The 21241-nt window shown below is 46.1% G+C and overlaps 2 protein-coding genes, 1 long non-coding RNA gene and 1 pseudogene across 3 annotated transcripts; 1 reads left to right on the top strand and 3 right to left on the bottom strand.

The window, feature by feature from the left end:
- Positions 1-482: 482 nt before the first annotated feature.
- On the top strand, positions 483-5570 carry LOC136509991 (naringenin,2-oxoglutarate 3-dioxygenase-like; annotated as a pseudogene).
- A 346-nt stretch (positions 5571-5916) lies between these two features.
- Positions 5917-9724, bottom strand: LOC136514179 (uncharacterized). Its single transcript, XR_010773557.1, has 4 exons — positions 9573-9724; positions 7981-8087; positions 7137-7208; positions 5917-6482 (listed from the first exon to the last, which is right to left on the bottom strand). It is a non-coding gene; the product is annotated as an uncharacterized lncRNA (long non-coding RNA).
- Positions 9725-12249: 2525 nt separating this feature from the next.
- Positions 12250-12985, bottom strand: LOC136513653 (RING-H2 finger protein ATL63-like). Its single transcript, XM_066507619.1, has one exon. It carries the CDS (start codon positions 12751-12753, stop codon positions 12250-12252), a length of 504 nt encoding a protein of 167 aa, XP_066363716.1. The 5' UTR covers positions 12754-12985.
- Positions 12986-13115: 130 nt separating this feature from the next.
- Positions 13116-21082, bottom strand: LOC136511988 (6-phosphofructo-2-kinase/fructose-2,6-bisphosphatase-like). The gene is made up of 23 exons (XM_066505996.1): positions 20546-21082; positions 20377-20440; positions 19789-20087; positions 19165-19383; positions 18728-18925; positions 18021-18113; positions 17344-17442; positions 17209-17238; positions 16862-16915; positions 16164-16217; positions 16011-16088; positions 15695-15786; positions 15565-15622; positions 15390-15464; positions 15031-15078; positions 14764-14861; positions 14449-14524; positions 14295-14357; positions 14117-14208; positions 13849-13917; positions 13693-13756; positions 13540-13605; positions 13116-13434 (listed from the first exon to the last, which is right to left on the bottom strand). Exons 1-23 carry the CDS (start codon positions 20774-20776, stop codon positions 13357-13359), a joined length of 2298 nt encoding a protein of 765 aa, XP_066362093.1. The 5' UTR covers positions 20777-21082; the 3' UTR covers positions 13116-13356.
- Positions 21083-21241: the final 159 nt, after the last annotated feature.

Here is a 21241-nt window from a genome sequence, read left to right as displayed (position 1 = left end):
GTGATGAACAATTTATATTTGATTTTGTCTTGCTTGGGTGAACATATCAAATTTGCAATATTTTGGGATGTGGGCTAAATAATATCTAGCAAATTTAGGAGCAGCGAGCTTATTGGGTGATGCGGAAAGTGATAACGTGAGAAAAAAATCTAGGAGCAGCGAGCTTGTTATGGGCTAAATAATGCACGGCTGGCCGTTATTAATTAGCATCTTGCCAAAAAAGATTATAATAATTGCATTTTTATAAAAAAAAGGCAAGGCCATGCGATAGGCTATATTACGTACGGCTGGCCGTAATTTAGCTGCTTCCATATAACAGTGGCCGTAATTTAGCTGCTTCCATATAACAGTGGCATATAGCAGCGTGCGACACCACCAGCTAGCAGCAGCGCATCGCGGCACGTCCCGGAGAGCATCATCACGATCCGACGAGCGGCGGCGGCGGCGCGTGCATCGGCGAGGAGGAGGACGCAGAGCAGACCATGGCCCAGGTAAGCAGCGGGGTGCCGTTCCTCCCGACGGCGGCGTCGGAGGACGCGACGCTGCGCGCGTCGTTTGTGCGCGACGAGGACGAGCGCCCCAAGGTGCCGCACGACCGCTTCAGCGACGAGGTGCCGGTGGTGTCGCTCGAGGGCATCGACGGCGGGGGCGCGCGGCGGGCCGAGATCCGCGACCGCGTGGCCGCTGCCTGCGAGGACTGGGGCATCTTCCAGGTGGTGGACCACGGCGTGGACGCCGCGCTGGTGGCCGAGATGGCGCGCCTTGCGCGCGACTTCTTCGCGCTCCCGGCCGAGGAGAAACTCCGCTTCGACATGTCCGGCGGGAAGAAGGGCGGCTTCATCGTCTCCAGCCACCTCAAGCTGCTGCCTTCACGTATTAAGCGTACGTGGTCTGCTTGCGTGATGCCGCTGTTCTGAGTCTTATCTCTCTCTATAGTTTTTCAAATGGGCCATGCCCGATGGGCCGACACGGGCATGGCCCTAAAAAGCACGGCACTAGCCCGGCCCGGCCCGCTAGGCATCGTGCCCGTGCTTGGCACGGCCCGCAGCTGTGCCTGTGCCTGGGCCGCACATTCGGCCCATGGGCCAGCACGAGGCATGGCACGAAAAAAGGCCTGGCCTGGCATCGGCACGGCTTCGAGCCATCATGGCCGTTGGATCCCCCGACCCCTGCGATTCTAGCCGTTGGATTCCACCGTTGGGGTGAGGGTGTATATAAGCAGCGTCGTCGGCCGGCTCCCCCTCGCACCCCAAACCCTAAATCATTCTCGCCCTCCCCCGCCGCGCTCTCCTCTCGCTCTCTCTGGCTCTCCTCTCCGATTCCAACGGCGCGGGACGACTCCGACGGGCGACGGCGACCCACCGCCGTCCCCACCTCTTCTTCTCGTCCTACGGCAGCTCCGGGGCTCCGAAGATGCAGGTAAGAGCACTCATCTTCTTCTTCTTCTCACCCTCCGGCAGCTCCGGCACGAAAGATGCTTTCTCTTCCTGATCTTTTTCTTCTTCTTTCTTCAGATCCGTTGATTCGCAGCTGCTCCGAGCTCCGTCTACGTCGCCGACGTCGTTGAGGTAAGAATCCGCAGTAAACCCTAACCCTAACCGTTCTTGTTCTTTCTTTAGTTCTTGATCTTGACCGTCTTCTTCTTCTTGTTCTTGAATCTTGATCTAATGATCTACTTCTTCTTGCTCATGTGCACTTGTGCAGCCGTTTGAGGCCAGTGGCGATGCCTCCCCGGCCCCCTCTGAAGAGATAGTCGAGGCTGCCTTGTCTGTGTACCATGAGGAGTCCGAGAGGTTGCGCGAGCTCCCTGGAGCATACGGCTGCACAAGGCTGCCTTGTCTGCCTTGTGCAGCCGTATGCTTCATTATCTGGTTAAGATTGCTATACACCTGAACAATTATAGTAATGACATTCACCTGAGAAATGTGATTCAACCTATGATAGACAAATATAATAAATATTGGAGGGACATACCTTTGCTCTATTCTTTTGCATTCATCTTGGACCCTAGAGCTAAAATGAAGGGTTTTGCAAAAGTGCTGAGGAAGTTGATGAACCTTACCAGTACAGATTACAGTGCTTACCAGGTTGGCACTAGAGCTAGGCTTACTGATGTTTTCAATAAGTATGAGGAGAAATATTGAGCTGTTAGGTTGAGGAGGACTGTCCCTCAAAACCTGTCTGGTAAGAAAAGGTCTGCTTGGGATGAAATTTATGATGATGATACACCTAGTCCTTCTGGTGGGGGTACTTCACTGCTGCATTCCTCTCTTAATCTGTCTAGAGATACATCTGCTACTGCTTTGCTGCATGCTGCTACTTCTATAGCTTCTAATGCTTCTGAACTTGTCTCATACTTGGATTGTGACACTGTTAGCCAGTTGGATGATTCATTTGACATCTTGAAATGGTGGCATGAGCACAAACTGACATATCCAGTGCTGTCCATCATGGCTAAAGATGTTTTAACTGTTCCTGTGTCTACCATATCTTCAGAATCTACGTTTAGTATGACTGGTAGGATCATCGAGGAGCGGCGGAGGAGGCTGAAGCCGAAGACGGTGGAGTGGCTCACCTGCGTCAAGGACTGGGAGTTGGCGGAGGCAAGGCTGCAGCACAATGTGGAGGACCCAGAGCTGGAGGAAACATTTGAAGAGCTTTATCTTGATTAGTGCCCCAGCCGCCAAGGTAAATCACAACCCTAACTTCCTCTTCTTCTTTTGCTAACTGATCAGTGCTCCTAATGCTAACTCTGTTCTTCTTTTGCAGCTGGCCAGCTGGGAGCTTGAACTTGAAGCTAAGCATATCTTTATTAGTTTAGTCTTTACATTTAGCTTCAACTTGGCTCTGTAATATGAGAACTTAGACTTGGACAATGATGTAAGAACATTGAACTTTAATGGAGCTAGGCTGTACTCTTTTCCTGACTAGGGTTTCTCACAAGGGTGAGTTTTACCTAGCAGGTTTTTAATGAGGCAGCCATTGCACATGCTCCAAATATATTCCTATTTTCTTAACTCTGTGTGTTTGCTGTGTTTTCCTGACTAGTTGAGTTGTGCACTTGTGCTGATGAACTTGGGTTAAAAATGTGTTAGTGCCTGGGCCGGCACGGGCACTGGCGTGCCACTGTGCCTGCTGGCACGGCACGGCACGGCACGGCACGGTTTCCCCTCCATAGTGCCGTGCCTGGGCTGCCACTTAGGCACGGTGGCACTAACAGGCACGGCACGGCGGGCCGCCGTGCCGCATAGTGCCGTGCCTCGCCGTGCCGTGCCGATGCCGTGCCCGTGTCGTGCCGTGCCGGGCGGCCCATTTGGAAAAGATTATCTATCTCTATCTATCGATCGATCAATGAACATATTATTAAAATATAAAATAGACAAACACGTACAACACGCTCATATGGTTTTGCAAGGGGAGGCGGAGCAGGACTGGCGTGAGATCGTGACCTACTTCTCGTACCCGTTGAAGGCCCGCGACTACTCGCGGTGGTCGGACAAGCCGGTGGCGTGGCGGGCGTGTTAGCAACCCACTGGTAGAACACAATCACTGAATAGACTAATACGATCTCAGGTAACAGATACAGTAAGAGATGGAGTTCAGGGGAGTAGCAAGCGGGGGGAATGGGAGAGGATGAGGAGCAGGGGGCGGGTACAGAGGAAGAGGGAGTTGGAGAAGAGGAACAGTAACTAGAAGAAGAGAGGATGAGTTGTATTCTGAATATTCGATGCCCTGTGGAAGGTACTCCTGGTTCTTTTTGTAGCTGATGCTCCGGACAGCCTGCGTGTGGGCCCACATGGCAGCGTCCCTGACAGGGCGGTGGTGGAGCATTACAGCGAGCAGCTGATGGGCCTTGCGTGCAAGCTCCTGGGCGTGCTCTCCGAGGCGATGGGCCTAGAGACGGAGGCGCTGGCCAAGGTCTGTGTGGACATGGACCAGAAGGTGGTGGTCAACTTCTACCCGAGGTGCCCGCAGCCCGACCTCACGCTGGGGCTCAAGCGCCACACCGACCCCGGCACCATCACGCTGCTGCTGCCGGACCTGGATCACCGTGCAGCCCGTCGAGGGCGCCTTCGTCGTCAACCTCGGCGACCACGGCCACGTGAGTAGTCTCCGTTCGCTTGCCGGCCGTTTGCGGCAATGATGTGTGATAGCTAGCTGGTGCTTATTACGTATGACCAATGAACGTGCATGCATGCGTTCGTGTGCAGCTCCTGAGCAACGGCAGGTTCAAGAACGCGGACCACCAGGTGGTGGTGAACTCGGAGTGCAGCCGCCTGTGTCCATCGCCACGTTCCAGAACCCATCACCTTCTCCGAGATGTACCGCCGCAAGATGGCGCGCGACATCGAGCTCGCCAGGTTCAAGAAGCAGGCCAAGGCCGACAAGCAGCTGCAGCAGCAGAGTGCCACCACTACTGGATTAAGGCGCTTTGCCGGGTGCCGAATGCACCCGGCAAAGCCTACTTTGCACTCGGCAAAGTCTTTGCCCGGTGCAGCATTCGGCAAAGAGCCTCCGGCAAAAAATTAGTCGGCAAAGATTTCTTTGCCGGGTGCTTTTTATCGGGCACTCGGCAAAGACTTTGCCAAGTGTAAACCCGGCACCCGGCAAAGAAAAGTGGTCGTTACGGCGCCGGCTCCGTCATCCCTTGCTTTGCCGGGTGCCATGTCAGAGGCACCCGGCAAAGATTTTTTTAATTTTTTTTTTCAAATTTTCTTTGCCGGGTGCCGTGCCGGGAGGCACCCGGCAAACAATTTTTTATTTTTTTTTAATAATTTCTTTGCCGGGTGTCGCACCGCGGGGGCACCCGGCAAAGAGTTTTTTATTTTTTTCGTAATTTCTTTGCCGGGTGCCAGATCATAGGGCACCTGGCAAAGAATTTTTTTTTTTTGAAAAAACTTTGCCGGGTGCCCTGGCCCTGGCACTCGGCAAAGCTGGGAATTCCTTTCAGAGAATTCCCAGCTTTGCCGAGTGCCAGGGCCAGGGCACCCGGCAAAGCCTCAAAAATTAATTTTTTTTATTTTGTTTTTTGATTCTATAATCACAAACACAGCATATAAAAGATATATATCACATCTGAAGCATCACAAAGACAATATAGCATATATATATCACATCCATCTCATCACAAACTCAATACCACACATATATATCACATCGCGAATATTTAAAAAAAAATTAAAAAAATTCTTTGCCGGGTGCCTAACGGCGTGGCACCCGGCAAAGGCTGACGGCCGCTGGCCGCCGTCAAGCCGGCCACCTTTGCCGGCGGCCATATTTTGCCGAGTGGCCGGCACCCGGCAAAGAATAATTTTTGCCGACGGCTGGAATTTGCCGAGTGCCCGGCTCCCGGCAAAGGTTGATTTGCCGGAGGCCTTTCTTTGCCGGGTGTCTCCAGGCCTGGCACCCGGCAAAGAATTCCTTTGCCGAGTGCCCGATAAAAAGCACCCGGCAAATATTTTTGCTCCCGGCAAATCAGCCGTTTCCTGTAGTGCACGGAGTTCGCCGCGCCGAATGCCAAGGAGTTTGTCGTGCCGAATGCCAAGTCTCTCGAGGACATTCTTGCCTGATAAGGCGGCTGATCCATTGATCCACGGTGTATATACCGTGAGATTCATTTCTAAGAACATATATAGGTACAAGCGTGTGGCAATTAACTTAAGCGCTACGAAATAATGTGTGGATCGGAAACTGAAAACCAAGGCAGCGCTGCTAGTGTGCTATGTATTTATTTTTTCTGAAAATGTGTTTCATGTTGTGAATTCTTTATGTGGGTAAATCACTCTCGGATCACGTGCCACAAAGTTCCGCATTATCTAATATATACATTTTCATCGTAACTTATACGTTACTAGTTCTCAGTGCTCGTGCGTTGCTACGGGAACAAAAACTATGTGACGTCCAAAAACCTGACACGAACTCTTATATTTATTTACAAGCTTCACATCATAGAAACAGACTCTTACATTTACAACTACAGTATTGCGCATCTGACTCATACTAAACACAAAGGCAATCACTTAACTAATGCCATTGCCAATCAAGGGGCTCACATCTAAACAATTACCGGTAGAAGGATGCCTTTAAGTGAATTTATGTTATATAAATGACTTCATAAATGTCATAAGATTTACCCAACGGGCAATATTTGTGATGCTGTCAACAGATTCAAATTACACCCTTAGCTCATCACAAACTTTGAATTGTGCAATCTTATTCTCACTTTCAACAAGGCTATCCGGCATGCCAGCTCAAGTGCCTGAGCAGCTTCATTGAATTGAATCAAATGTAATTCCGTTTAGCTTTTCCGGAGGCGCACCAGTCAATGTTGTCACCTGTCAGCACAGCATCTGCGTTTTTCAGTACATCAGTTACTGTAAGCTGCTGTTATTTTCTCTCCACTTTTGCAAGAGTTTTGAGCTCTTTCCTGATGTCCCGTTTAGTGTTCCTATCTTAGGCTTCAGCAATTTGCTATTGAGCACCTACAAGAGAGAGGACACGTATCAAGAAAAACCTAACCACAGAGAATAAAGAAACCGAAGTAACAATTATAAGAGCTTCGTCAGTAGTTTGTTGTGATTTTCTTCCTTCCTTTTGAAACCAAGTTGGATTGGCTTTTGAAAATCACAACCAACTTGGTAGAAAGAACGGAAGTTTGGAACCAGTTTGAATTTGAAACACTCGACCTATCAGAAAATATAGCATTTTGTCTGAAATTATGTGGTGGTTCCAAGTGCAAGTTAACCAGGAATTGCTCATAGGGAGCAAACCTGAAAGTGCTGTTGCAAGGAAGAAGTGGTAGAAGATTGGTTGCATCCTATGCATTTCCTTCTAGTAGGCTATGTACTTTTTCCAGCTCCGAGTAACCATGATTTTCTGGTTTAGAGTTTTCACCGAGTAGCAGTATGTTCTTGTGTTATTTTTCAATTGCTACAGTTCATTGCTTCCAGGTTATGTTTTCTGCAATTAGCAGTAGGCTCTGTACTAAACAGTTAGCAGGTTGAGGCTTGCTATTCAGGATTGCATATTTACTACAGTAGCAGACTACATATCAGTGCTAGATGGTTCTCTGAGGCAAACAGGTAGGGGAACAGAAAAATAAATTGAAAAGTGAGAAGGGTTGCTTCACATTAGACCTGAGCACACAGAATCTAAATGACTTCACTGCAGCTGTTCTTCCCACTTAAAATAACCTTCTTGGCATTCACCTTTGTACAACAGCAGAACAGAACGAAACACACATTATATTAGCACATTGGTTCATAAACATCTAACAATCCAATGAAGATTCAAGTTCAGAAATTTCACATGCTAGGCCTTCGCCGGCCAATGGACAAATACATACACCTTTTATGTCATGCCAACAAATATATTAAAAGGTAAAATGATTGAAAATGCAGTGATTAGCTGGTAATTCCTTTACATTAGGGAGCTACTCATGTTGCTAAAGTACTGTGAAACTCAGAAACTCTGTAGCTTCTCATGTTGCAACCCTGAAACTAATTTTTTTGAAACTACTAAAATTAATGCAAATATGTACCATCTGTTCTTAGGGATGGAATTTTGTTACCTGTTTCTAATTGTGCATGAATTGTATCTTAGAATTCTACTGCAGTGCACCGAAAATTCTAAACCAAAAAAATAATATTCATATTTATTTAGATAGATGTGCACTAAAAATTCTAAATCCAATTGGATTTTGATTTAGATTAAGAAGAAAGCAAAAGAGGGCTCCTGAATTTGCTCTAGAATTGTATCTTAGAGTTCCAGTGCACTAAAAATTCTAAACCAAAAAACAATATTGATATTCATTCAGATAGATGTGCACTAAAAATTCTAAATCCAACTGGATTTTGATATGCAGCGTGTGGTTCAGTTTATTAGGCATCCACGATATTCTAGAGCAGGCACAAGTCAAGCATCAGGCATTGAGAAGCAGAGGCCAAATTAGATTGGACTGTCGGAGACCGTTTTAATTACACCGTGTTGACTGCAGTTGAAACGCGCCGACTCGTCCCGTCCCTTACGAAGTGGATCCTGAGCGTCGGCTCCAGCAGCGCCGTGTGCACCTCTGCCAGCAGCGACTCCTGCATCGCACATTTGAATTTAGTTTCAGTCTTGAGAATATAGATTGCATAGGAATGATCAAAGTTCGGCTAGGCGGCGACTACTCGGCGACTACGCACGCCTAGTCGCTGGGCGAAGCCCGTCGCCGCGACTAGGGGCATAGTCGCGCATCGCGGCGCTAGGCGGCGCTGAGGCGGCGCGTAGGCGCGCTAGGCGGGCGCGGACGCGGCGCGTAGGCGCGCGAGATGAGCGCGAGCTCGAGGGCGGCCAATTTTGGCGCGCCAAATCGGAGCGCGGGAGGAATTCCCGCGTGGCCAGGCCCGCGCGCGGCCACGAGACCCAGGCGCAGGAGGATTAGAAGGGAGCGCGGCGCCATTCGCTCGTCCCCGCGTAAGATTTGGTCGTCCCCGCCGCCGGTCCTCCTCGCCGGGCGAGGTCCATCCCGCCGGATGACCTCCTCCCCGCCGGTCCTGCTCCTCCCGCCGGTTCTGCTCCTCCTCTGCTCCTCCCCTGCTCGTCCAAGCTCGTCCCCTGCTCGACCCCGACTCGCGCGCCGCCGGTCCTGCTCGTCGTCAACTCGCCGCCGCCGTCCTGCTCGTCCTCGACTGGAACCCCTCCCCGCTGGCCACCCCAAGTCCCCAAGGTGAGCTCCCTTCCCTAGGAAAACGCCTAGTAGTTATATACATATATATAGTTATATACATAATATATATATAATTTATGGCTATATTGCCAAAACGTCTAGGAAAACGTCTAGGAGCGCCTAGGACCGAGTACTCCCGACTAGACGCTAGGCAATGGGTCAGCGCCTAGATTCTGCCTAGCGCCTAGCTGAACTTTGGGAATGATTCACCCATTTGGCAAAGTTCAGGTTGTCAAATGAAACACACAATTCAGAGTTCATGTTCTGCTCTTACTAACATGAGTTATATGACAGCATGTGAATTCAGTTTAAGTATGAATACTAAGGTACTAATAGAGTACTAATTGCACCGGAAAAACTTGTGGTTTATGATGCCATGAAAGTAGAAACAAATAGCATTGATGCACTTGCATAGATTATTTTCAGAACAATTAAGTATGCAAAGGGTAACTGAATGTTGCATTTTTCATCTAAATTTGAACTGGTATGCAAAGGAAAACAGAGTCCATATTGCATTGACTATCCCTTTTTGCTCTCTCAAGCTGAGAACACGGCACTGCAGTCCAAATTATTTTTTTCTCCAAGTAATTGTATGTGAGTTCATTAGAGTACATCTCTCTAACCTTTAAAGCTCTGCAGTAAAAGTCCTGTTGACTTCATATTTGCACTTGCACATCTCAGTGTACCAACCACGACCGCAGCACGTTAATCGGATTGAACCAATAGGCCTAGCAAACAATCGTAGCATACAGCACAGAAAATTTTGCACCCATTTGGCGACTCGGAGACTAAGGCGCAGATCGATTGGAACCAAAAGGTAATAAAAAAAATGAACCAATGAAGTCAGAGACAAGGGGCCGACCAGTGGGCGAAGAACTGGACGACCGCGAACGACTCCGGTGAGGCCTGGAGGAAGGCGGTGAAGTTGGACGCGTCCCCGTCGAGGTCGAGGGCGTTGTCGACGGCGACAGCGCAGTGACGCCGATCCGCCTCCGCTGCGGAGATGCCGCGCGCCGAGGCGGGGAGAGGAGCACCGGCGACGGCGAGGGCGAGGGCGATGGCGACGGCGCAGTGACGCCGATCTGCCTCCGTTGCGGAGATGCCGCGCGCTCGACATGAGACTTGCCGTTTAGTGTTTACTAACCTGCCGTTGGTTTTGCAATATAATCCGCGTGCTCGATCGATAATTTATTTATGACTAGCAAACATTATTATGGTGTGATCACGCTAATGATGGCCTGCTTGTGTAGACAAGCTATGCACATGTGGTGGCATGTGCGTGCCATATATGTATTATACGTGAACTCCTGGCTATGATGCACAGAGGCTCACCTCTCGCTTGCCACCGATTGGCGTCGTCGACTCTGTTGACGGCAGGCCTTCATCAATCGATCGTAGCTGTTGCTTCACACCTTGCCGTGTAGATGATATATGTCATCTCACTCATCTTCATCGGCTCGCAATCATAGTCATCCTTCCCCAGTGATAGCAGCTTGGCCTTTTTGGTGGTATACTTGAGGAGGCAGCAGGCAGCCAGGTCGTTGCCACATCTCGAACGAGGCTCCAGTGGTCTCCGACCCATACGCATGCAACAACATTTGTAAGGGAAAAAAAAAACTTGATCAATAAGATGCATTCTCACCATGGCGGACGTGGACAACAGCTCCATCCGTCGACACAGAGCTCATCGAGCGCTGCTCTGATTAGGTCCGTTTGATTGAACTATACGAGCCACATTATTTTCTTGTTGCTCTTTTCCTGATACACAAAACAAAAAAATTACTGATAATTAATTAAGTACGCAAGTTTTTTTAAAAATATCAAGAAGGCTTATATAATCTCTAAACCCGCCAGCAAACTGTCGTCAAGCAGTCTTGAGCCTTCCTGACTACACTTGACGACACGGCGGCATGACCCGGGCAGCACGGCCGCACGGGGCACCTCGCCACCACCGAGGCGTTGACCGTGCCTGGCTGTCAGGCCGTCTAAGACAAGTGTCATATTCGCTTGGCTGATAAAAAATATGGCTTATAAGCCAAGCGAACGGAGCGCTCGCGCCTGACGCCTGTTGAAGCAAAAACGCCTGTGGCGGTGCTGCTGCCTACAGAAGAAACGACGAGTCGTGCGGTGGAGAAGTAGAAACCGTTGCGGTCTATGGTGCAAGACGGGATTGACTCAGAAACCTGCGTGATCCATCTATGCATGGGTCCACGTCCATCACTGGTAGGAGGATCGTCAAAGCGATGTGCCGACGTGAATAGCGGGGGATCGAAGCCTTCAGCGGCGTCGCGCTCGGGAGTGAATTCGTAGATGGTAATTTTCTTTTTTGGCACGGGCAAAAAAGCAAGGGAGACAAATTTTACCTCTTTGAGTTTGGGTCACACACACGATCCAATACGATTTCAAATCACACTCCGCATCGCGTCAGACGCGAGCTATCCCAACTCATATGAGCACGTGTTACATAATTTCGGACAGAAAAAAACTCTTCATTATGCGATAGTTACACGGAGGTGGATAAAAAAAATGATTAAAAATTTTGTCTCTTCATTATCCGGTAGTTATATATATATACTGTTTTGCTATAATACACCTGGGTACATCCTGTATATACAATGCACCCAGGCCGGCGGGCGTACCAACTTGGAGCAACCAGCGCGCCCAAGCGAATACATACATGCATGGAATTTTTTGTTGGTTCGAATCTTTAAAACAAATTTTCTCCTAAACCGTAACCCCGAGTGACAAACCGTTTATTGCATCCGACTCAAAAAAATATTTTGAGCAAAACTAGATCCAATATGGATATATTTTTTATCCTTTAAATGAGTTGCATGTCAATGTACTACCGATTGCAACTCTGTCTACCACCTAGTTGCAACTACTAGATTATAATTAGTTGCAACCTGTGCTAAATATGCTACAGCCAAGTTGCAATTGTGTTGTAGAAGTGCTTGCAACTCATAATACAACATATTGCAATTACGTATTTGAAAAAAAAACTTCATCAAATACAACCTTCATTGCAACCAGTGCTAAATACGCTACAGCCAAGTTATAATTGTGTTGTAGAAGTGCTTGCAACTCATAGTACAACATATTGCAATTACGTATTTGAAAAAAAATAACTTCATCAAATACAGCCTTCATGGATCTCGTTTTATTAAGCATATTTTTTCAACAACATACTTCCAACAGAACTAAAATCGGATATATGGTTTAGAAGATATTGTATTTTTTTGTTTGGAATCAACAAAAGATTCCCTGCATGCATGCTTGGATGGGTTGAGCTGTTAGGTGGCATCACGTAGTTGGTTGTCTCCATTTAGTTTTGCATGCAGGAGCGTGGACTTACCTCGCGCTCGCCGTGCGTCTCGCCGCTCACGTTCGCGCGTCGAGTGCACTCGCTTCACAGAATACATCCAGGTGCATTATATATATATATATATATATATATATATATAGAGAGAGAGAGAGAGACACATTTATCTAACCTCCCTTTATACACTATATATAGTAGCACTCAATAGCTATGGGCTCTACCTCGCCGACGGAGCGGCAGCCGCCGTCCGGCACACCGGGCAGGTCGAGCTCACCCCGAGCCACGTGTCGATGCACTCGACGTGGAACACGTGGCGGCATGCCGGGAGCAGCCTGCCCAGCTCGCCGTCCTCCATCTCCCCGAGGCACACCGCGCACTGCTGCCCGTGCAGCTCGGCGGCGACGCTGCCTTCCTCCTCCTTCCCCTGCTCGGACGACTCCCACGTGAACACCGGCAGCGCGCACAGCGCCTTGGCGTCCAGCCCGGCGGCCTGCTGGCCGCCCACGCCGGCGCCTTCGACGACCTCGACCACGTAGCCGTCCGGCGGGCGCTGCCGCTGCAGCACGACCACGTGGGGGCTGCCTTGCCCTTCTGCGAGGGCGACGCGCCGCTGCAGGAGGCACCGCGCGTAGAGGTGGAGCGCCGCGACGAAGGCGACCGCCGCCGAGAGCGCGGTCACCGCGGCCAGCAGGACGTTGGCGTCGTAACGAGCCAGCGACATGGCCGGTGCAGGGCAGACGGCGCACGGTGCAGTCTCTCCCTCCGGCTTCAATCACGTACACGTGACGCCGGTCCGGTGATAGGACGGACCAAGCGGCGACTGAGCTCTATATTTTGCAGGCAGACAGGGACAACGTGAGGGCGTTCATGGATGCCGCATGGAATCGAGGGAAGTTTGGCACCCTGTCGAGTGCCATGCCATCATTTCAGCAGAGTTTCTGGAGCACGAAAACGGCCTGCCTTGTGTCCTCACATGGCCACAGGACTACAGGAGGACATGACCGTTCATAGTTTGGCAGGTCCTGTACAAGTCTACTAGTACAACCAAGGCATTTCACTGGTAATGGAATATCGCCTTGGAACTGTTAATTTGAGCCACTGTCCGTATTCCTTATTCGTTGCAGTAAGCATGCCATTTTTACAGTTCCGTATTAGGAGTATGTTTTTTTTCTCTTTATTTACAATGATCAATATGTTTTTTCACAGAAAAAAATACACTGTAGTAGGTTTCACACCGTGTGGAGAGAGATAAGAAAAAGCTTGTGTGTTATCTGTACTTGCTGTATGACTATACGAAACAGCCAACCTGCTGCCTTTATGTATTTCAGTCCATGAGTTTGTACCTCTTCTCTTCAACACCGAGAACGCCCATTTGTATCTCGATTATGGTGTGTAGTGGCATCTACATACATAAGAACAATTGCCATTAGTTCAGACATATTGCATGCTTCTAGTACATCTGTTACAATATAACATTGATCAAGAAGAGGAAGGTCAAATGTATCACCTCTATCTCTGGAACTTCTCTCAAAGGCCTGTCCGCGAAATATGCATATAGTGCTCGTAGTACAGCCTAACAATGGGACAAATAGTTCAAAGCTCAGTATTTCTGCCATCCGCACTCCAACTTTCCAATAATCCATCAGCTATAACAATTTACCTGGTGAGATATGACAACCACTGGTGCACGCTGGCGTTCTAGCTCGATGATGACGGGTTCCAACCTGAGGGTTATTATGACATCAGCTGTTAGGGTATAGTTACATGGGAACTGAAATCTGCTGTATAATTAGAAAGTAGAAACTATAGTTTTGACCTCTGTATCACATCGAGGTAAGATTCTCCACGGGGGTAGCGATATCTTAGCTTGTCCTTCTTGCGTGACCTGGTTGAAACAAGCATTCACAATTGTCTTTTGAGATCCAAATATTCAGTACTGTGCCAAAAAGAATACTGTTAATTTCATTTCTGTTTTTGCTTAATTTGTACAGCATGGAAATAATACATTGGTCTGACACATCATATGAATGGTAAGTACGGATATCCCATGCACATGGTGCCAATCAAAAAATTATTATACGTACTCAAATTCCTCAGGCATATTTTTCTTTATCTCTTCATAAGTCATCCCATCACAAACTCCAGAATTGATCTCATCAAGAGCACGCCATTGTATCTACAAACAACACAAGTCGAACAATCTTGGTGTACTTACTTAGCAAGAGTTCTTTAAGAAGACTTCTAAATCGTCTAACCAAATACCTTGGGAAATTCAACAATTGGACTTGCTGTCAAAATTGTTCTCTGAAGGGTACTGGTCCATATCTAAATAATTGGATAGTTAAAAATTAAAACCACTCTTTCAGCCCATGTTATGCTGGTTAGATCCATCATTAAATCATGGGAAATTACTTACAGTTGCTGTTTTCTCATATTTGAGCCGCTTTTCTATAAAGTTGGCTAGTTTCTTTGCATAAAGTTCTCCAGTTTCACTGCACACCATAAACAGGCAGTTAAAGAGGAATTTATTAGCTCAATCAATACAGAAATATAATTCCAATAAGATCGACATATTTACATGGTACTTTGTTTACCGGTGCAATAACTAAACATATATAAAATGAAAAAATTACCAAGAATTTTAATATTTTACTCACAGAACTCAAAATGACATACTAAGTGCAGAAGGTATCATCTGAAGGTGTTAGATTAAAACTTAGGGAAAGCAAACCTTAGAACTGTATCACCACCGACTCTTCCTCTAACATTATGTAAACTCTCACCATGCCTGGTAAGCAAAATAGGCCGTGGTGTAAGATGAGAGTTCACCTGCAGTAGCATAATGCAACAAGATGTGTCACCAATTGGTTTGAATACACTCGTGGAAATAAACTTGAAGCAGACATTTAAAATATGTGCATCTGTTAGAACATGCAGATATTACGCTTACATAGAAAGTGTGAGCAGTTATTTATAGTATGAGTCTAGAAATACATACCAAGAAGAAGACAATCCTCCCAGGGAGATAACCGCTGATATTATTTACCTGGGTACAAGGTCAGAAAAGTATAACTTTCAAATGAAGAAACACTAAACAAAACATAGAATCTCAAGATTCAAAAACTGAAAGCATATCATAGCAAATATTATTGCCATGTTATGTGTAAATAACTTATCTAAATATGGGCTATTTTGCACAACATCATATTCATATTTAAGTATTTCCAGAGGTATTCGATTACACATTTACACAAAAACTTGTACACATGCCATTGATCCTTCTGCCACATAGGCATGTAAAAGTTCCTAATGTAGATTCATGTGCTGTAGAATATGCAAAGGTATGGAAGAGCTTACCTGTAACTGACCATCTTGCCCCTTTACCATGTCAATCATTTTGATGTAAGAACCTTCCCCTACTGGCTCGTAGACCTGCAAAAGGAATGCTAATTGATTCAAGACTAAATAGTTCAAAGAACTAAATAATTTTACTTAGCATGTAGCACTTCATCCGAGCATAAATAGTTGAAACCTTTTCATAATTGATCAAACGTTCCTTGAAGTCCTCCAGTCCAGCTTCATAATCTGGCCTGCAACATTTCCACACGATTCAGGCAGCAATTTACTTCTATCTAATAAAGGGTCAATGTTGGGAAACTCACTGATCAGCATAGTCTGGACTTTGTTGGATCTTCAGCCGTATGTTTCTTTCGATTATGTTTGGATCAGTACATATTGTCTCCAGAAATATAATCTGCAGAAAGTGACTTCAATCATTATGAGAAGGTCAAGATTATAAACGCAAATGTACAAAATGCACCAAGGCACATGGTTAAATTATTAGATAAACTTCCAGTACCGCAGTGTATTCTGCTTAATGCTGACTTCCATAGATGTGAAATAATTTTAGTTGAAGATGCTTAAATATGCAAATATAAAAGAATCATACCCAATGTAAATACGAATGCTATCAATTACCTTACAGTTACCTTCAGCCATTTTCATTAGCATATATCTTCGCTTTCTTGTGCTGTTTGTTGCATCAAATATACCAACCTAGAGACAAGTTGATCTGGTCAGATTGAGTGCAACATTTCATAATTTCATGCAGGCTATGCACCACCAACTTACCTGACCTCCACCATGCATCCAATCTATCATGTCCTCCATTGCTAAAGCAGCCACCTGGTAACAGTACGCCAGAAGATACAGATAAGTTTCAATATTCTACTTTTAAGGGTTGGTTGTCACAAAATCCCATTAGACTTCTGAAAATCTAGGGTGCTAACTTGACATCCTGTCCTTGGTAGAACCTTCATGAAGAGAATCTATGGGCAAAGCCTAAGTCCCATAATTATAGCTAATGGCGAAGTGTAACCATATTGAAAAAGATGCAGGGGACATATTGCACTGACTACAAATCACAATTTTGAGGCATTTAAACACTACAAGTTTTTATAGAAGCCATTAATAAACTTTTGCTCCATTGATTTGTGCTTAAATTTACCAGGGTAACCCTACAATATCCAGTTTAGGACCCATAAGGTTTTGAGAAATTTCACAACACTATGGTTCAATTAAAGGAGTCTGAAAACTTTGTGTGTTCCAGATAGGGCCTGATACCTTTAGTAAGGTAGGCAGTTATGATTACCAATGTACTTTTAAAATGAGAGCAGTGAAAAGATCGCAAGGCTTTTTTCTTGAAAATGTATAAGAGCATGTACTGGTGAATCAGAAGATGGCCTATGATGACACCTATTTTGAATGGTAGGAACACAATTTTGAAATACTTAGTAATAAATGCATAATAGTCAATAAGGTGTGCTAACCTCAGTACGTGCCTCAATACCTTCAGGATTATCATCACGGAAAAAATCTGCAGGCTGAGCCAATAAAAATGCAAAAAAAAATGTTACATCGCTCTAGAACAGGATATTAGTTTTACTGGCATAGGCTCAGATAATGGTATTGAAGAATCCAACAGGATGTGCAAGTACAATACATGCATGCATGCTAAACTTATCCCTTTAAAATGCATTCCAAGCATGATTTTATACACTTATTATTAGGTTTCTAGTATCCTAGCTAAGAAACAGGAAACTTGACATGATAACACTTAACAACGCATAGATTGCAGGTTTTCCACTAACAGAACTACAACAATTGTAGTTCTCACCTGATTTGCTCCATGCTTCAGACGGCGATACTGCACACACATTTTCAACAAAAGAAAGCTCAGTTAATTTTGCAAGTAAGAAAACTAAACATATTAACTATGCAAGGCAGTTAATCGGAGTAAGAATATGGTTACCTTCCCAACATTGAAATGTCTAGTTTCATGACCCAACCAACGAAGGTACCTTGTAAGCTTAACCGCAGTGAAGGTTTTACCACGAGCTGGTAGGCCAACCTGATACGGGAGTAAATATTTTCAGATGGAGATCAAACTTTTGGAAACAAGCACTGAAGAAAAATTTAGGAACATGTTCAAGCAGATAAGCATTTGACCATTTTATGCTCAGCTCAGCAGCAAGAAAAATGTACTTTCTCAAGAGGGCTGGCAAGTGCTGATTCGGGATTGAAACTTAGGAGATTTAGATTCTTACTTTCTTTAATACTCTGTCAAAATGTATTACATTACATCACATAAGATTCCTAATTATTTGTTTTGTTCACTTATATACTAAAACGAGCAATGCTTCAATCCTTTACCTAGCAGTGTGAAATACAAAATGCAAAGCGTGCTGATGGTCCTGTTCACAGACACCCACCACCAGTACAATACTACTCAAAATTCAATTTAGTTTTCCACAGAAAACCCGTCTATTTAAATTCATCCAAACACTAAAAAGGACATGGTAGGTAGCAAAAGTGTAACAAGCAAAGTATGCTTATCTTGTTGACAAAAGGATCACAAAGAAACACTCAAATCACATAAGAGATGAAGAATGTTTAAAATTATATCACACGATTTCAACTAGTATTTACCAAAACAATGGCCAGCTTCCGGTCCTCCTTTGACCCATGCAAACGATCAGCTACAGCTGCAGCTGCAACAGCTCCTGCTGCTTCTGGCATTGTCTGTAGAAATGTCAACAATAGTAAAAAATTAAAATACAAACTTCATTCTGGGTTTTTTTCTCAAACCACATCAATCATCAATGCCCATTTAATTAATTCAACTAGAGTCATGTTGATTTATATCAAAATACTATCTCTGTTAGTCCAACAACATTAAACATATGCAGATTCATGCCTATTATCTATCCATTTTACCTTTTTTTAACGAACACACGAGAGCTGTGCAGCATTATATTCCAAAGAAGAAAAAAACTAAAAAAGGGGTTTGGAGAAACCCATACAACACACACCCACTCACTCTTAAAAGACAAAAACACATGCGCCTGTGATTACAAGAACACGACCTCGACCTAGCATATTAACCCTCTTCTGGCGCAATGGTAAGGACATGTGAGATACCTCAAGCACAGCCATTCCCTACAACAACTCCTCACTAATGAATGATAACACTCCAGCTACACTAGGACAAGCCCCGTTGAAGACACATTGATTATGATGATTCCAAATTGATCATGATCCTACAATGATAATTGAATTCAAACCTTTCTGAACCTAGCCATCAACTCTCTCTTCTTTTTACCTACTATTAGTAAAGGAGATTAACAAATGCTGACCTTTGCTGATCCAAAACTAAACCCAGATGCCAGGGAGCATGCACTGGCTGATTTTGGAAGCATAGGAGAGCCAACACCCCTGTCAACGAACAGCCCCTTTTGACCATCTAGCTTTTGCAGTGGTGTAAAGGTGCCAACTGATTTTGATTCAATGAGTCCAGAATTCTTAGAAGAATCTGTTGCCCAGGCCTCAATATTCTATAGAAGAAACATATTAATTTTCAATAGCATTTTGATTTACAGAGATACAGAATATAAGTAATTAAAAAAGCATGCAATACAGGTATCACATATGTGCAAGTCAGAGCAATTATAGTTCATTGTATGAAATGATAACCATCTAAGACCGGACTAATTCCATGATGGTAGAAGGATAAAATTCAGGTATAGAACTTAGAATTTGTCATTTACACCAAGTTTTCCAGATAACAGCCAACCTTCTTGTCGTTACTACGATCTTCTAATTTTGCAGAAACACTACTTGGACTCTGAATCCCATCACTTAGAAGGATATCATTTGTCCACAATGCCCCAGTATGAATCATGGATGCTGGAGTCGCAGCAAGGTTTGCAGCATATCCATTTGGTGGTGCAGTTGGCGGGGACGGAACAACATAGTGTTCCAAGTCAAGTTCCAAAGTAGCCGCTGATCCTTCCTGTAGAAAGACAAGAAACAGAAACCTGTGAGAAATCACAACACAAATTAGCTCGGCGTCAGCATGCAATTATAGCAATAAGTGCACGAATAATGAGTAGAAAAGGATGAGAAAATGGTAAGGAGATATTTTTTTATAGGTATAGGATATAGAAAAAAGAGTATAAAGAAGGTTGCCAAACGGTAAGGACGAAAACCAAACAGTAACAAAAAAGAACCCGCTGATTTTCTTGCTATCCAATGACTTGCCATTTGGACAAGCAGATATCCCCTTCTAATTGTATTGCTTTAGAGAATAAGATATTGATAAGGCAGTTACACATGTTGCACAAAGAAGACACGGAACTTTGCAACCATATGCATCCACCGCAGGGAAGCATACAGTATCAAGCACAAATGCAATTACCTCAGTTGAATTAGTGGGCGCGACATTGATACTGATATCAGGGATCCCCCGGACTTTGGAAGGCTGAAAATTCTCCTTGTACACCCTCCAGCTCGCAGCAAGTTCGAGCGGTGACACAAGGTCTGCCTTGTTGAACACCCTGAACTCGAGCACCTCATCATCTCCATTGAGCTTGAACAGCGCAACCCTCACATCGCCCTCGAGCATGCCTCCGGTGAGGAGCCGTGTGGGCCCTTCCTCAATGATGCAGGGGGTTTCAGCATCTTTGGGCTTCAGCAAGAACTTGAAGTCCAGTGTTTCTACAGCCAAGTCCACAGAATGATACATACAGAACAATCCATGTACGCTTTCATGAGAGCTTGACATTTCAATTCTGTAGGTGGATCAGAGAGATAATGGGGAAAAAAAGGTAACAGAGAACAACTATATATTTAACAAAACCCAGGACCAAGTTATAAGTACAAGAAGATCGTTAAAGGTCAAACAAAAAGGTAAAGAAACAGCTACTAGGAAACAAACGCTAACAGCCAATTTGAAGCCATAGTTAACTGAGTAGCAGAACAGGACAGCAAGGAGGAGGCAGCGTACCATGGTCCGGCGGCACGACGAAGCTGAGCTCCCACATGGACGCGAGCTCCCTCTCCATGGCCAGCTGCAAAACCAAACAGCAGCAACGGGATCATTTCGGCGGCGCGAGCGCAAGAAGCGGAGCAAAGAGCACAAGCATCGGGTGGGGTGGCAGGCAGTGCGTGCGTACGGCGCGGGAGGGGTCCCAGGTGCCGATGATGGGCTCGGAGCCGTAGACGTGCGGGACGAGGTCGCCGCTGATCTCCGCGTTCTCCATCTTGAGCGACACGTACAGCTGCGCCCCGCCGTGCCACGCCTCCGCGGCGCCGCCCTCGCCGCCCTCCCCGCCGGCGCCGCCCTCCCCGCCGACGCCCGAAACGGCGCCCACGCCGTCGATGCTCTTGGACCCCGACGTCCCCATGGCCACAGCCTAGAGGGGTGACGTGGCGGCGCAAGTGGAGCAGCACGTGGGAGTGGAATCGGGGCGGTGGTGGTGGAGGGGGAGGTCTTTGGTTTAATGGAGGGTTGGCGTTTGGATTGGGGCGAATGCAACCGGGAGAGCGATGGGAGTGACCCGCAGGTCTCGGAATCCGCAAGGGACGGAGCGTGCGGGGCCCGCCGGAGGGGATAAGGGGAGGCGTCCGACCTGCCAACGCCGGCATCCGAGCTGCTGCGGCGGCGGCTCCGCCGCGTCTGCGCGCGGCGTCCTGACCCCAGCCTGCTTCATGCTCTGTTTTCTTGTAAAATTTCTGCATTATCCTAGTATAGAACTCCTTGGCATATGTAAAAGTTTTATATAAATCAGTGTATTTTAATAGGAAAAATAGAAATAAGGGAAAATTTCTACATTCCAAGAGGCCTTAATATAAGGAGCTTTACATTAAAA

Source organism: Miscanthus floridulus, chromosome 16 (genome assembly GCF_019320115.1).
Source record: "Miscanthus floridulus cultivar M001 chromosome 16, ASM1932011v1, whole genome shotgun sequence".
Taxonomy (NCBI): domain Eukaryota; kingdom Viridiplantae; phylum Streptophyta; class Magnoliopsida; order Poales; family Poaceae; genus Miscanthus; species Miscanthus floridulus.
This window is presented reverse-complemented; position numbering and strand designations above follow the sequence as displayed.

Excerpts from the sequence above, each read along its gene's own strand:
- LOC136513653 (XM_066507619.1), bottom strand. The coding sequence starts at position 12,753 with ATGTCGCTGGCTCGTTACGACGCCAACGTCCTGCTGGCCGCGGTGACC.
- LOC136511988 (XM_066505996.1), bottom strand. The coding sequence starts at position 20,776 with ATGGGGACGTCGGGGTCCAAGAGCATCGACGGCGTGGGCGCCGTTTCG. Across the intron at positions 19,384-19,788 it reads CGCCCACTAATTCAACTGAG|GAAGGATCAGCGGCTACTTT; the intron begins GTAATTGCATTT and ends GTCTTTCTACAG. Across the intron at positions 13,757-13,848 it reads TACCTCGATGTGATACAGAG|GTTGGAACCCGTCATCATCG; the intron begins GTCAAAACTATA and ends AATAACCCTCAG.